Source organism: Metopolophium dirhodum, chromosome 2 (assembly GCF_019925205.1).
Source record: "Metopolophium dirhodum isolate CAU chromosome 2, ASM1992520v1, whole genome shotgun sequence".
Taxonomy (NCBI): domain Eukaryota; kingdom Metazoa; phylum Arthropoda; class Insecta; order Hemiptera; family Aphididae; genus Metopolophium; species Metopolophium dirhodum.
In genome coordinates, this window is record NC_083561.1 from 2398627 (window position 1) to 2415531 (window position 16905).

The 16905-nt window shown below is 29.0% G+C and overlaps 1 protein-coding gene across 1 annotated transcript in view; it reads left to right on the forward strand.

Moving 5' to 3' along the window:
* The window catches only part of LOC132939787 (disintegrin and metalloproteinase domain-containing protein unc-71), a 273188-nt gene that overhangs the window by 210177 nt on the left and 46106 nt on the right, over positions 1–16905 (forward strand). Inside the window, 1 exon segment of the mRNA XM_061007159.1 lies at positions 11047–11126. Coding sequence (XP_060863142.1) covers positions 11047–11126 — 80 coding nt within the window.

The following is a 16905-nucleotide window of genomic DNA, read 5'->3' on the forward strand; positions in this document are numbered from 1 at the left end:
GGGTTGGTCCTCTGCCTTTTTAATTAGCCTATTTTCTGCCCGGAGGTCTAATCTATCTCTGTACTAAATTTCATCAACATTAGCCTTGTCGTTTAGGAATGCATAAAGGACACACACACACACACACACAGACAGACAAACATTAATTTACATATATATAGATTAATAGATTATATTATACAAATATTAAACATATAATAAATTATGCTCGTTGAAAATCGAAAAAATCCCAACCGAAAAGAAAAAAAACAATATATCAATGATGTAGATATATTATAGTTGTTATGAATTATTGCATCATTAATAATATAATTGTTATAACGGTTATAACAATGTTTGTTCGGTTCGTTTGACGGGGAAAATACGTTTGAAACGTCTCCTTTGTCACCTTATATTATAATCAAAATCGTCATCGGTCGTCGAATATGGGTCCAAAAGCCAGTCCGACATTTTTGCTCAGCGATGTACGCGTTATGTGATAACTGCTCTCGGCACTTCAACCACACGACACAGTTTGGAACCCAACGCTCGACCGTCTAAAAATGTCATCGTCGTTGGCTATAAATGATATGATGGCTTATTGTTATCAGTGTTTTTGTTTGTTACGTTCATAGTTTTTTCACCGTGCTTGAAGTATTTCAATTGTGCGATTTACTGAGGTAGTATGTTTAAACGAACAGACGATTGTATCATATGTTGGTCTTACGTCGCTGAAGTTTTATTTTTATCTGTTTGTACCGTTTATTCCGGGTTGGCGAGTTTCTCGTAGCTCTAAGAGATATCCGAAGTTCTACGGTCGGGGTGCAAGAGATTATTTTTCGATTTGCTCGGTTGTTTAGGGCTTAGCGCGAGGGAAAACTATACCGAAAAAACTATGTCGAAAAAAATGTTTGAAATGTCAGCGAAGCGAGACGATTGCCGCCGCCCACCTAAGCTCTCTTATATTATATACTGATTTTTTAAACTCTTCGTAAAAACAGATACACTTTTGAAAAATCAAAACGTCGAAAAATATATAAAATACCTTTGACGCGACGCTCGCATAGCGTTTTTCTTTTTTTTTTTTACTTGTAGGAAGTCACGCGATGGACGAAGCACAAAAATCGGTTTTTTACATTGCACCATAATGTATGTCACACGTTCGTTTGTATCGCCCCTTATAATATAATATAAAACGGTTTATTATTCAGCGATGATTCGCCAGTTCCGTTATTGATATAAAAAAATCGACCATTCCAGCACAATAAAAAACCTGCGTGTCGTCCATCCGTTCGTACCCCTCGCTAAATGTATACTGACCTATATATACCGTGCTTTATTAAATTTAATTAAATCGGCCGATCAAACGACCGTATAGGTAAATTCGACGATAGTATTTTTGTTTTTTCTCTGCGTAGTACGTGATTGTTTGTTTTGAATCGACATCGATAAAAATTGTTTTTAGTTTTTACTATAAGTATCGTAACTGTATTTAATGACTTTCATCGTTCGTTCATTATGCACATAAACTATACAGCCATAATGTTAGCTAGGAGCATAAAATCAAAAACCTCATGATGAAATTGTATATATATATGTTTTACATATTATACATATTATATATAGGGTTCTAAATTTGAAATATTTCCAAATCGAAAATTTCACTGTCCTTGAAATATTTCAATGAAATTATGAAAAATATGTTTCTTCTTTTAAACGTGTTCGGTTATAGATGATTAGAAACAATAAATTGATTACACACTTAGAATTAAAGAAAAACATATTATTTTTGTTGATTTTTTTATTTCATATTTGTATATTTTATATTTTATAGTGCTGAAAAATATTCCTGGCATTATTTTGAGAATAAAAACATTTTTTTACATGAGTTTTAAAATATTGTTGTATATCAGCGATCCAAAAGTTAATGGTTTGAAATAAAGTTGAAGTCAATTCCAACAATGAATGAAATAATAGTGTAGTTTCAGTAATTATTTATTATAAAGTGTACAAAAGTCGTATAATATGTGTGTATATGTGGCTGAGTGATGTGAAGGTGCTCTGGGCTCATTATTTAATACTATGTAACATATTCTTTTTGTTTCATACAATAAACCAACTTTTAAAAATATTCACTTAGAAGTTGACAACTATAAACTTTTAGGTATAATAAACATTTTATTTTTATTTTTCATCAAAATGAAATATTTCAAGAAAATAAATTTCATGAAATTTTAAAACCCTATATACATATAATTATATATAAAGGTATTGTGTGAGTCTACGTATTTATCTACCTTCACAAATATACCTAGAACCAATTTTAATGATACCTATCATTTTCACCTTGGTATAATTCAAACTGGTATCTAATATTATTATATTATTTAATGACTTTTTATATAAACTTCAGCGGATCGCGCTCCGGACGAAATCCCTGCAGTTTCAATCCTATAAACAATTTCCGAAATGGGCGTCGGATAATACTCACTCTCGTTATATCATCCTGAACTCGTTACACACACACACACACACACACACACACACACACACGCACACAAAAGTATACATATAGACGAAACACAGTGGCCGATAGCGGCGAGGATATCTCTAATCTCTTGTCGTCTTATTTTTCTCGGGTGTATATCAAGCCAGTTCACTCCAATTAAACTCTCTCCGTCCAGCCGATCCCGAACACGAATTACCTCGTCCATTTCGACCCTAAATTTAATATTTCTCGTTCGGCGATGTGTAACCGATATTATATTATTTTAAAAGAAACTCTACATTTACACGTGGGCCCCGGCGATCGTCGTGTATGTACGGTTATCAGAATACTGTAATTGTTGTCCGTCGACACATTATATTATATGCATATTAGAAATTATTGACAAACCGCTCGTTAGAAAAATAAACTAATTACCTAGGTAACTAACAAATATCCACAGTCATCTACGGAATAAATAATATTATTATTTTTGTGTTATTCGTCTCCTATATTATACAGCTATGTGCGTAGGTAGTGATAAGCTACATACCAGCCCGCGAGTTGTCTTTAAAAAACAATCAATACCATAAACTTTTTTAAAAATTGTAAAGTTGATATGCGGAAACATGTAATTCATTAAGATTTTACCGTGTTGACTACAATTTCCAAACAAATAAGCATATGATATAATAATACATCAAATTAGATATTTTCGACAAACTGTTTTCATGGAACCACTGTAGTTACTTATAGTTACCCGAACTTGAATAAAATTTCATAAAACGGCGTGGTTTCAAACACGTATAAAAAATCTTCTCGATCACAATATCTTAAGTGACCGTTCGTTCAAAACTAACGAAATCTCCTAAATCTTCCCGAAAATGTATTGTTTTATAACACGACATGATGCCAATTCTATCTTTTTGTTTAATTGCTATAAAAATATTTACTTGTCTAAGTATTTATAAACATTAAATTAGTTTTTAAATAGGTTTATGATAATATTTATACTATGAAATCAATGAACTTTGTACACCATTCGGTACATTTTATTATTATACCACAAATGAATTATTTAAGCTTTATTCGTTCGTATCAGTATCGAAACTTTTGTGTACACGTCGAGATTAATATGAATCAGGAAACCCGTTAAAATGATATGCTTTGTTAAACGCGTAGTTCTTCTGTGCTTAACGATCTAAGATAATTTAAAGCTCTTTATTATTGTTCACTGATATGGTGTATACTGGAGTATGACTATTATTTTGAGTACATAATCCAACTCTTAGTTGGACCGCAATTTAATAGAATGCTTTAATGCTTTATGAAATTTGTAACCGTAAAATTATATTTTTCTCTCAAACAAATGTATTTCGGTGTGCTCGGAACCATATAAACGTAAACGCAAAAAAATTTTCAAGTAGGTAACCGCTCTTTTTATAAGAGGTATATGTCGATTGTACCTCGTCATCGAGTAGGTAATAGATATTATAATAAATTTAAATTCAATGATAAATCATTGGATACGAAAAATGATTATGAACAGAGACAATCTCACCAGACCTATATTGATAAATTTATTATATTTATATTTTTAATACAGTAATTTATATTTTTATCTTAATATTAGTAATACGATAGGCTGAATTAGTTTTTTCGGAAAACACAATATTTATTACATAATTAATTATTATAATGGTTTTATTATTATTACATATTATTATTGTAATTATAATAAATTGCAATAGCTTGAAATTAACCTCAATATTTTGAAAATGACATTGTGTTTGATAAAATATAATGATATAAGTAAAAGTTTAAGACTTCGTCAATAGTATTTTTGAATTACAACCAAAATTACTAAAATCGCTATTCTTCGTTTAAATATCTAATTTTATGTAACATCAATCATGTGGTAATAAAAATCGTACCTATGCTTATGTGTTTTCATTATTTTTAAATTGCAATAAGAAAAATGTAAGTAATGAGTCTTGTATTCAGCTTTCGAACTTTATGACCAAGTCTAAGAAAATGTATTTACGCTTTGAAAATAGCTAAAAAAAAATTGTCAACATTTGAAATGTCTATAAATAGCTTTTACGTTCTTAATATTTAAAAAATGTCATTAAGTATAGAAATTATTAGACAATTATAATTTAACTAACAGTTGAAATACAGTAAAAAAACTATAACTATTTTATAAGAAATTTAACATGTGAAAATCCAATTTCGTCAATTTTATACTTCAAACGCTCATTAAAAATATTTGTGGAATTACACTCAACTTTTTTTATAATTCTTGAAAAGAACACTTTTGTGGAACCTTGTATTACATTTTCAATCGTTAGATATGCATATTAAAAACTGTATGAATTTTTAACTACAAAATAAATTACACATTTTTGACGAATTTCAAATACTCATAAAAATTACTGTAGATTTATTCACAACTTTACGATTTTACTGATATTTATAGAAGATTAGAAAGATAGAAAAACATTTTTAAATCTCTTTAAGTAGCTCAAAATACTTTGAAAATTGTAATACCAGGTACGTATAGAAAATATTAATTTAAACATTTGGTAAAAATGTAAAGTACCTATCTGTGGTTATTCGTTTTTAATTACATACGAAATATTAACAAAATCGATTTTTTAGAAAATTAGTTTTGCAAAACATTACCGCGTTGCCTTATTTTTTAACCCAGTCACGAAAAATATTACTGTGTATAATTTAATATTGACCTCCTCTCCCCTCCACCATATTAGGAGCCAACTAGATTCACTTTCCAGCCAGAAACGATATTGAAGTTTCAAAGTACTTTTACAACTAAGTGCAAGACATCTTCAGACACAAAAATAAAACTCAAATCAATTGTAAGATCAATACATTCATCGGTCCGCTCAGAACTTTCAATTAAAGGTAGTTTATATTATATTTAATTTGAATAGGTGGTTACTAGTAGAATAGTAATATACTCTACGTCCACTTAAAAGTTATTTTCTTATCACACTTATTTATTCATTATCCTATACGCGCCAACATTTCATCGCCCACTGTAAATTATTCTAAAAACTCATCTCATTCTAGAACTGTGCCTGCAACAAATATTTATTTTTTATCTTAATTTTGATTTTGATTTTTTTTTAATCAAATACGCGCTAACACATATTATATTTTCATCATTTAATTACACGTGTAATAAATTAACTAATATCAATAACATCGTAATCTTGGTTTCGAAAAACGCCGAGTTGTATATTATACTATTGGAATACCGTTCATGTTTGTTTAATTCATACAAAAACAATGTTTGTTGAAGCGGTATTTTCCTCCTCGCGGGCTCACCATCATATTGATTATATAGTTAACAGTTTATTATGAGATGCAGCGACTTCAATCAAAACTTTTTGCCTACCAGTAGGTACGTCATAAACTCTAACGAACAATATTCCTTTTGCTTGTTCATTAAATTTGCCTATCAAATAAAATTCCAATTAAGATTTAGACGAATGACGAAGACAACGGCGTTGTCATAAATTTCTTTCCGTCTTGTGTTTAACTTATACATACTAAAATTACTCAGTCTTTTTTTGTTTACTCTTGTTCTCCTTAAATTCTCCCGTGGCAGCTTCGATAACAAAAGCTGTTGTATGCATTTGCACAAAGTTTGTTTTCGGTTGTCAATACGAGTTCGGAAAACTTTTTTTTGATTTTGATTAAAAAAAAACTTGGATAACAAAGCACAATGTGAATATGGTCGTTATGAGTACAAGGTGAATCTAACGTTCGTGTCATATTGTGATATATTGGACAACATGTAGGTACAAATTTTCAATGAACATTTTTTTTATTTATTTAAATTGAGAATTATTATTCAAAAGATTTTTCAATAATATTTGTAATCAAAATCCTATGAATCTTTTATTTCGTTTACAATAACTACGAAAAACTTTCAAACGTATTAAGCTTTTATCGTTGTATAAGTTCGAGTATAGAATTATAGATACTTTAATGATACACTTACAATCAGGGGTGGATCCAGAGTAGACATTAATTTAAATGTATGACGCACAAATATTTATCTAGTCCATTTTTGAACATTAAATAACTATATATGTATCAAATGCATTCACGAATTATGGTTTAACATATCCCTAGTTATATACACTGGTATTAAAAAATATTGAGGGAATTATGTACGGGTGTGGTGTGCTAATGTAATAATTATGGTAAAGTATGTCAAATATAACGAACTAAAAATTGTAAAATTTAGCTGGGGAAATTGACCGAATTGTTGAACGTGAAATAATTTGAATTAGGTAGAAAAACAAAAACAAAAAAAATACCATTTCAAAAGATATATTATAATATTATATAAGGCTATTAACAATTTTCGAATTGAATAGTGATACATTTTTCTAAATCTTATAGTATTTTAAACGCGTCGTCTAAAAAAATATAATTTGTTCATTTATAATAATGTATTAGTTTTTCTCAAATACTTTATAAGTCACTTAAATTTTTTTACCAAACTAATTTACTAATCGTTCAATTTGCTGTGGTTCAACTTAACACATTTTATGGGTTTCTATAACTTAAGTTATCGTCTAAATAAATGGTCTTTTACATGACAGTTTCAATTTGTGATCTTTATAAAATAGTCTTGAAAAGGAGAAAGTTAGAATGACTTAAACGATTTTTTCGCGGTAACGAAATAACGAGGGGAAAAAGTCAAAACAGGAAACAATAATATTTATTGTTATGGCTATGGGAAATACTGGTAAAGATAACATGCGCGTAGGGAAACAAGAAAATTATTGCGGAAGTTATCCTTTTAAAAAAGAGTCAACTTTAGATAGGAAGAAGGGTGAAATAGCGGTCATGACAATTCTTATTGATGTAAAAGCTGAAATATTTTTCTTCGGAAAAAAAACATTATACACATGGGTTTTCTTATATTAAATAAGAAAAATACTGTGCTGATTTGTTGTAAAACTAAATACAATCTGATATAATGCAATTCCACTTAAATTGAAAAAAACGATTGATTGTCAATTTAAGTTTACATTTGAGAAAGCATAGTTATATATTATAAGTAGCTATTTAATAAAAAAAAAAGTTTACATTAAATGTTTTATCACTAAAACATGTTCATTAATTTTACTAAAAACATAAACTACAATAAATAGGTATATACATTTTTCTTAAAATACAATTTTAAAATTAATTGTATCATAAAAATTTTTAATAATATGCACATTCATACATAATATCTACAACATTTTTTGCAATTTCATAAATTTTCATTTTATTATAATATAATTATATAATGACAATGAATTAATGCTCTGTCTAAATACCCAATTAGATGAAATTGAAATCAATGGTCAAAGCAACTGTAGAGTTTTTTATCTTTTCAATATATAAAATGACTAGTTCTGAGTGATTCATCATCGCCTAGCCGGAACGGCTGAAGCTATAAGTATGAAATTTGGACAGTAGTTTTGTTTTGTGATATAGACACCCACTAAGAAAATATTTTTTCAAAATTCAGCCCCTACATGGGTAAAAATGGTTAAAAATGGTAAAAATTAAAAAAATCACATAGCCGGAACCACTGAAGCTATGAGTATGAAATGTAGTCAGTATACTGACAACTATAATTTCATTTTATGATGCAAAAAACCTCTAAGGAATGATTTTTCAAAATTCAACCTTACGGGTGTTAAAATGGGTAAACGTGGAAAAAATTGATAGACTGATGCCCTGACTGATTCATTTGCCTTATCACCAACTTCACTGTGTCTGTAATCTAACGCAGGTAGATTGCTTCCCTGATAATATACTGTTCGCATAACCACAAGCGAGACTCACGGGCAACTCCACGCAAGATGGCTAAAAATTAAAATATAATATGATTTTGCTTCGATATGCACAACGGCCACAGCGAATTACACCTAAAAGGAGTTAATTAATCAATTTTTTTCCTGGCAACGCCGGGTTATTCAGCTAGTAACAGATAAAGAGTCAAATTTAAAAATAATAAATTAGAACTAAAACATTTTGAATTTATGTTTATTAGTTTATTTTTTAAGTCACACAATTATTATTGTATAATATTGTATTGCTTATTACGTATCTGCTATAAATAATATATATTTTATGGTAGAAAATATGTTTTTAACTTGTAAATTACATTTTTATTTTAAGATAATAAATTATATTAATTCTGATCCAAATTTTTTCTATCTTAACAGTGAATTAACATTAAGATTTTTCCTATAATTTTATCTTGGATTTGTTTATGAAAATTTAAAGGTGCATTAAACTTGACTAATTCACATGACAATATGAGAATAAATCTCCAAAATAAAATCATATTTGTGAAACCTCTTGATTTTGAATAAAAATATAATATTATTTACTGTTATGTTAGATAATTTTAAGACTGTAATTCATTAAATGAAGGTAATTGACCACGTTGGAAAAAAAATTAATTAATAATAATAGGCAATTAACAATTATTTTTATCACGTTTTATAATCGTTTTAAATATGCGAAATTCTGAATCTTATTTATTTTTCCCGTTGCCAATGTTTTTTTTCCCTTCTATACTCTTCAGCAGTTTCAGAATACATTTTTAAAATGCCAGTGCCGAAGTAAAGTTTTGTTCCATGTTCGCGCATACATTTAGCTTATCTCTGAACCAGAGGATGGTCTTTAGGTTCCGCGCATAACCTATAAATCCGTTGGCCGTGATTTATTAGTCTTGATTTCTTATGAAAGTTGGGACCTTCTTTTTGGAACTCTTTTGCGAGTGGTGAATGCTGAGAGAAAAGTTTTCGGATTTAGTGACGACAGCGACTGTGAATTTAAATTGAATGAAATTTTTACCATATAATTCAAAAAAACTAAAAATGAATGACGGAGTGTGAAGAGAGAAGAAAAGTCTGCATTAATAACTGTGATAACGTAACAACGAACCGTATAATAATATGGGTGAACATGATTTCAGTTTCCTTTAAATTTCTTCAACTAAAAATAATTACAATATTTAAATGTCTAAGATCTCATAAGCAATACGTAGTTGATGTCCCTTTAACGACGCTATAAAATGATTATTTATTGAAAATATATTTCTTAATATTCTCATTAAAGATTCTAAAAAAATGTAAATATCAAAATAAGTAGCTATTCTAAACTGTGTGCATCGATCTAAGCTATATTAATTCGACTGAAAAAACTTACATACACGCATGAACAAATTACTTTTGAAAATATTAAAATTTTTTTATTCGTACATGACGTTTTGTATTATATTCACGTAAATATTTTTTTTTCTCGTATTCAATATAAAAACATGTGCATGTTATAATGTATATAAAATAATAAACATTAAAAAAATGTGTTTCACAGCATAATATAATGTAACCACATTATCGTTGTACCGGAATCTTATGAAACGCTCTAATGCGTCACGATTTCTATGAAATATTACAGTTTAATATTGGGACGGTGGTTAGTTTAATTGCTTAGTTTGGATAAATAATATATAATTTGAAATGTGGACAGCAAATAATAACAGCTTTAATACATTTTAAATCAAATGCGTAAGTACTCGGTTTTTTTTTTTTTTCAAAGATTTTCAAGATCTATGGCAACACTATACATTGTAGGTATGCGAAAACGCCGTAGCTTTTTTATTTTTTTTACATATATATATATACGTAAGTACAAAATTCCCCTTTGTGCATCGAAAGCTGCAAAGTATTCTATTAAAATGGAGAAAAAATAACAATAAAATCGGCTAGAAAAAAAACGACATCCGTGTATTTTTTTTTCTTCTAGCCGTCCCGACGTCGCTCACTGTATAATATAAGTGCTGCAGTGTATCCCATAGAAAGTTTGCCGCGAGTCAAAGGCCACTTAAGCTTTGTCACATGATCAAAGCTGTCTTTTACAGATGATTTTCTAGCATTCCGGGTCATAGTGCCCTTTGATAATATCCAATAAACTGTGCATGATAGGAATGTCGAGTCCGGAAAACGCAGCCAGACCAGTCAATTAGATTTTAGAGAGAGAATTAAGTTTTTCAATGTTTTACAGTTTTCTCCATCGCTCCGCGCCGCCTAGTCCGCCCACATAGAGAAAGTTGTTTGCTCGTCGGATATTATATATTATGTATTATTATTGCTCACAACTCGAATACAGAAGAGACGGAAAGTGAGCTGTGTATAACGTTTATATAACAGTATACCACCTAGATAGGTTATGTCTAATAATATTGCGAATTCGTAACTTCAAAGCATAAAATATATATTTTTATCGGAAATATTATATTTACAAGACCAATCAGTTTTTATCAAGACAGACTCTATTCGACGTTATATGAAATTTCCCGGTAACGTTTTTATTTAATATTATACCTACAATAAACGCGTGCGATCTAATATTGTAAGTTGTACTTACCTGCTGCTGTATCTTTATATTGGTAATAATAATATGTTTATGAACAACGCGTTTCCTCTATAATACAGCTCGTTATATAATGTTACGGTTTGCTTGTATGTTTTCAGATGGGGAAACATTTTCACAGAACTTCCATATTAATAAAAGCGTTCAACCATAAATTTCGCCTCGACCTGGAGCTCAACACGTAAGTACACCATAATATTCCTAAATGCTGTTCATTTTAGGATTGCACGTTCATCGATAAATAATTCAACTCGACGACTTGATATTATTAATGATTACATTTTTGTACACTACCTATAAACGATTAAACAACACTAAATTCGAATATAATACACACACAAAGTACGTCATAATAATATAGCTTTGGATAAATACTAAATAGCCGGAATTTTCATTAAATCACTATTAATAAACTCTCCAAAACACGGTGTATGTACATCATAATATTATAAATTACATTTCTTTTTCTATCTATATCGAAAACAATACGTAGTGTATTTATATAGTACGTAAATACGAGTTTAATATTGATTATTAATTATAAATACGTTTTATCCTTAATTACATATTTTCTAAATATATACGCATTTGGAAAGATGACGTAGAGGAAACAAGATTTTTAATCTACATATTTTGGATTAAAATTGTTTATTAAACGTAATATTAAGGTAAAACATTTATGTTAGGTAGTTATTAATGTTATTAAACTGAACATTTTCATTATTAAATAGCATATCAAATTTCATGCTATCAAATCCTGGGCTCAGAAGAATAGATACTTACGTATACTGATTAACTATTCGCGGATTTATTTAATTTTAAACAGATAATATTATAAAATAGTAAATCCAAAAACTATAACTATAAATATTTCAAATATTTGAACTTAAGAGTGTTTATCTCGTATATGGAGGGACGGTAATATTACTATTATATACGGTATAGTACCTATCACACGCTTTAAAAACTATTTTAATACACTCATTTTCGTTATAGACTGAAAAATCTACTTACTTTAAGTGTACATTCTTTTATGACGATCCTTATTAAACAATATATAAATAATACATTTATATGACATGTATAATACTATGGTATCCTGCTACAAAACTGATTTTTTTTTTTTTAAATAATAGTATTTTTCGATAAGACTGTAATATCTAAAAAAACAAATGTAATTATATGGGTGCATATTATATGTATAACCAGAAAACTATTATATTTTATGAGGACAAAATCAATACGAGTGAATTCTCTTGTGGCATAAGAAAATTATGCAATTTACAAATCCTGAAAATCGTAGAATATTTTTGTTCTCCTTTTTAAATTATACGGTCATTAAAATACAATTCTTTATGTAAACGGTTTTTTTAATTTTTTTTTATCGCATATAGGTCAGAAGGAATAGGTTAAACAATATATTTCATACTCAAGTCGTTGGCACAATAATTATTACGATTATTATAATCGTGCTGTACCTACTCGTATTTCATACATCATATTTTTAGAATAATTAACATTAAGAGAAAAAACCAGGGAAGTCTGCACTGCTGTATAGTAAGTTTCGAGTGTACCTCGTCATTGAGTAGGTCATTGTGTAATGGATGTGTTAAATATGATTCAATCATTACATACGAATTACGATGCTGTACGTAGATGGTGTTTCATTTTCTAAGGATATTTTCTAATTTATTTATATTACTATTAGTACCTAATTTATTTTTCTACCAGTACTACAGTAGGTTAAACGAATTTCCGCCAAAAACATCTCATCTAATATAAAAGAGTAATAATTATTATAATATTACACCATATACGTACGGTTGTAAATACAGTGGAACCTCGGTATCTTGAAGTTTCTGTATATCGAATATTTTTTTCAAAACCCGATCATTCATTCACATATTTTAAATTACCACGGTAACTTAAAGTTTCGATATGTCGATTTTTTTTTTGTTTTTTGGTTCCTTATTTTTTAGACTGATTTACCGAGATATCGCTGTATTAACTTATAAGTCACTACTACCGCAGAAAGGTGTTTATACCTTTCAAATAGCTTTAAAATAATTGGTCTAAATGTTTTGAAAAGGCAATTCGTATGTAGAAAATAATAAAATATATATATTATACTACATGCGTTATAAACTTATAACCTAACCAACGCATTGACCCTATACTTGAAATCTAAAATAAAATCATAAATATTTATGTCTTTCGCAATAACACAATTATTTATAGTTCAATAAAAATTGAATTTAAAATGTTAATTGTGGTTAGACTAGATAACTGGAATGCTACACATTTACTCAACATTAATCATCACTTTTCTAATTTAATTGGTAGGTAAGTATTTTTCATCGTCTGACGATAATTGACAGTTGTACACGAAATATTGTCATCATGCGGGATACAAATATCATATTCGTCCATTGGGTACAAATCTGAATCATATTATACCTATTCCGGAGACAGATTTCGTATCTATAGCGACTTAATATACGTGATCGTGTTCGAAAATTATAATACGGAATTGAGCGTCTCCGAAATCTGAATTATCCACCAACGAAATGTATAATATTGGCAATATCGAAATATGCAATGTATAATTTAGTAATCGAGCTTATCGAACACTGTCAGTATTGCATGGGCATAATAAGATCAAATTTATTTTATTTTAAAATACATTTTTTATTTGTTTTTTTTTTTTTGGAATTGGGCAAGTGAGTATAGCCACTCTGCTGTACAGCAGGTCTCCAGTACCCCAACAATGATTTTATAACATGATAAGAGACGAATTGATCTTTTTATTTAATTTCTGTGTAGTGCATAATAAGGAAGTCGTGGTAGGAAGGGGCAACTTCACGGGCATATAAAAAGGAGCACGTGTCTAATTAGGTACCGAATTACATTTCAAATAAGTTGTGTGATATATTTTATAAAATCAATGGACTTTTTACAATTATTTGGCAATTGGTATGTATTAATACACCATAAGTTAGTTATTTAGGATTTATTCGTCCGTATCTGATATATTGAAACTTTTGTGTTAGGACGCGTAAAAATTAAAATGAACCAGAAAATCCATAAAAATGAAATACTTTGTTCACAGATAATATATACAATAATTATTGTAGATATCTGAGGCTTAGGTAAACGCGTAGTTCGTCTGTGCTTAGGCCTAAGATAATTTAAAGCTCTTTATTATTGTTTGCTGATAGGGAGTATGACTCTATTATTTTGAGTCCATAAATCAAAATCCATTTAAGACCGCTATTTAATTTTTTATTAAACTTTTAACCGTAAAATTGTATATATTTCTCTCTAACAAATCAATCTATTCAAAACCAATTAAATTTATAAACTTAAACTCAATGAGTTATCAGGTACCAAGTAGGTAACCGCTCCGCTGCACAGTTGTAAGTGTCGAGTGTATCCTGTAGTCGAGTAGGCCACCGTAATGGATTTGTTAAATTCGAATTCAATCATAAATCATTGCAAACATAAAACGATTTTGAGCGGATACAATCTAATACACCTATATTCCTAAGTATATTTTATTATATATTTATACTTTTTAGTACTATATTATAGTAAATTATTCTAATATTAGAAGTACGATAGGTTGAATTAATTCTTCTTTTAAATATCCTTATTTTCGAACAATTTCACCGAGTACAACAAATTGTGATGTAAATAGTATCTGCGCAGACTGCAGTGATTTGAAAACTAGTGTTACGTAAAAATTCCCGTTTTTCCTAATTTTGTTATTTTTCTTGTTTATTTCTGGTTATATTTGAAAGCCCTAAGAACGTTCCATTTGGAAATTTCACCATTTAACAGTAGTCATTTTTGACCTCCCTGAAGAACCAACTAGATCTTATTTCCTACCGAAAACAAACAGACTAATAACTAGCCTCAAAGTCAAAATTTGATACATTTTTCTACTAACAACATGTACACAGATAAAAATAATACACACACACGCACACACATTATTGTAAAATCAATACATTCATCGCTCCACTCGGAATCTAAAAATGGTATTTTCCTTTCTTTTTAATAGTTTTTCGCTCGGTTTTTTTTCCCCATTCATTTTTTTCGTATTAATGATAACAATAGGTGGTGCGCACGCCTGGTTGTTTAACAACTCAAGAAACACGTTGATCATTCGGTACTGTGGCTTGGGACAATAGCTTTGCCGTGTACTATTTCTTGAAAGCTGATGCAGTTCCGCTAAGGGAAATGAGAAAAAAATATATTTCTGCTATTAAACGCGAGTGTAACAGTGCAAATGAGAACAGCAGGTCTGCAATGAATTAAAAACGCAATGTGGTTGAAAATGATTGAGCCGTCGTGTCACTACCTCTCCGTATATACATATTATTATTAGAAAAAAATAATAATAAAGGATTTTAAATCTCGAAATGGCAAAGTTTACGCGTCGCTTAGAATATTACCATAAAATAATTTTTTTTTCTTTATGCTTTATCCTTCGAAATCAGCCCGTTCACACGGACATAATATACGCGTGTGTGTGTGTGTGTGTGTGTGTGTGTGTATGAATAACAGTTATTTATGTTAACCAATCATATTTTGATTTACCTGAGTGAAAAATTTTTCGTTTCTCTAAAGTGTAAAATGTTCACAGAAATTGCATTAAAAAACAGTATATTATTATATTTTGTAAACCGTTTATTTTTTCCGTACCTAATCCTTTATTTTATACATAAATTTCGATTACGGTGAATTTGGCAACACGGTTCGCAAATAACTAGCTAGCAATATTGTGCACAATATCAACGTAAAAATATTTTCAGTGGGACGAAAATGTGTACCTGTGTATGGTTTTATACTATAAATCAGTTCGTATTGTTGTGTTTAACAAAATGTGCCTACATGGAATATGGAAATGTTATAATACCCTTTACACCGAAATTCGTTCGATATCACTAAGTATTGTGCGTACGCGTATTTGAAGTCATACGAATTCACTAGGCAATTCCTAAATTTCCACTTAATGATTTAGCAAAACTAATTAAAATTTGCGTGTGTTGTAAATGAAACATATTTATTATATACCTATACAATATTAATATCTTAAATTTTCCATATTAATTATTCTGTAATCATATATAATATTATATAATATGTGTACGACAAAAGTATTACAAGAATTTTGTTAATACATGTTCGTCAATTATTTTTTTGTGATTAATTTTCTTTTTTAGTTTTAAATTTTAGACTACGAGCAATGGATGTATTCCTTTTACAATGGTGTGCGGTTTCATTTATTTTTGTGTCTGACAACACTTTTTCTAGTAGACAAAATGGTTTGATCATCAGCTTTGATGAAGGTTTCTGGTAGCATTATATATTGGATCTAGTTGCTACTTTCGGGAGGACAAAATTAAACATTCTTTTTTTCAACATTTTTAAACTTTTGATATTATTATCTTGAATATAACCTCAGCAGGAATATGTTACACTTACATAATGCATACTGACCATCCATGATAATGCTGCTATTTATTATATATTAATATTTAAATAATGAACAATGTACATAATTACATACTTTTGAGGAATTTTAAATTAAATGTTCAAGCATTTCAAGGTCTTATAACAATTAAACATTAATAGTAGATATTATAAAAGCAATGTTTTCTGCAAAAATTAAATCAACATCTCGTAATACTAACAGTAAAATAATTATTAATATCAAAAAACATATCATGTAAACTAGTAATACAAACTTAGTAATATAGATTACACACCATCTTCCCTAAGTATCCTTTTTCGTATACAACGATTTATCATTGATTTCAAATTTAACACATAGGTAGGTACATTACAGTGTACGACTGTGTAACGATGTGTATTCGACACCGTCTACTGTGCATTAAAGCGGTTACCTTTTTTGAATTAATTACTTTTGGATGGTTGAGATTATAATACATTTA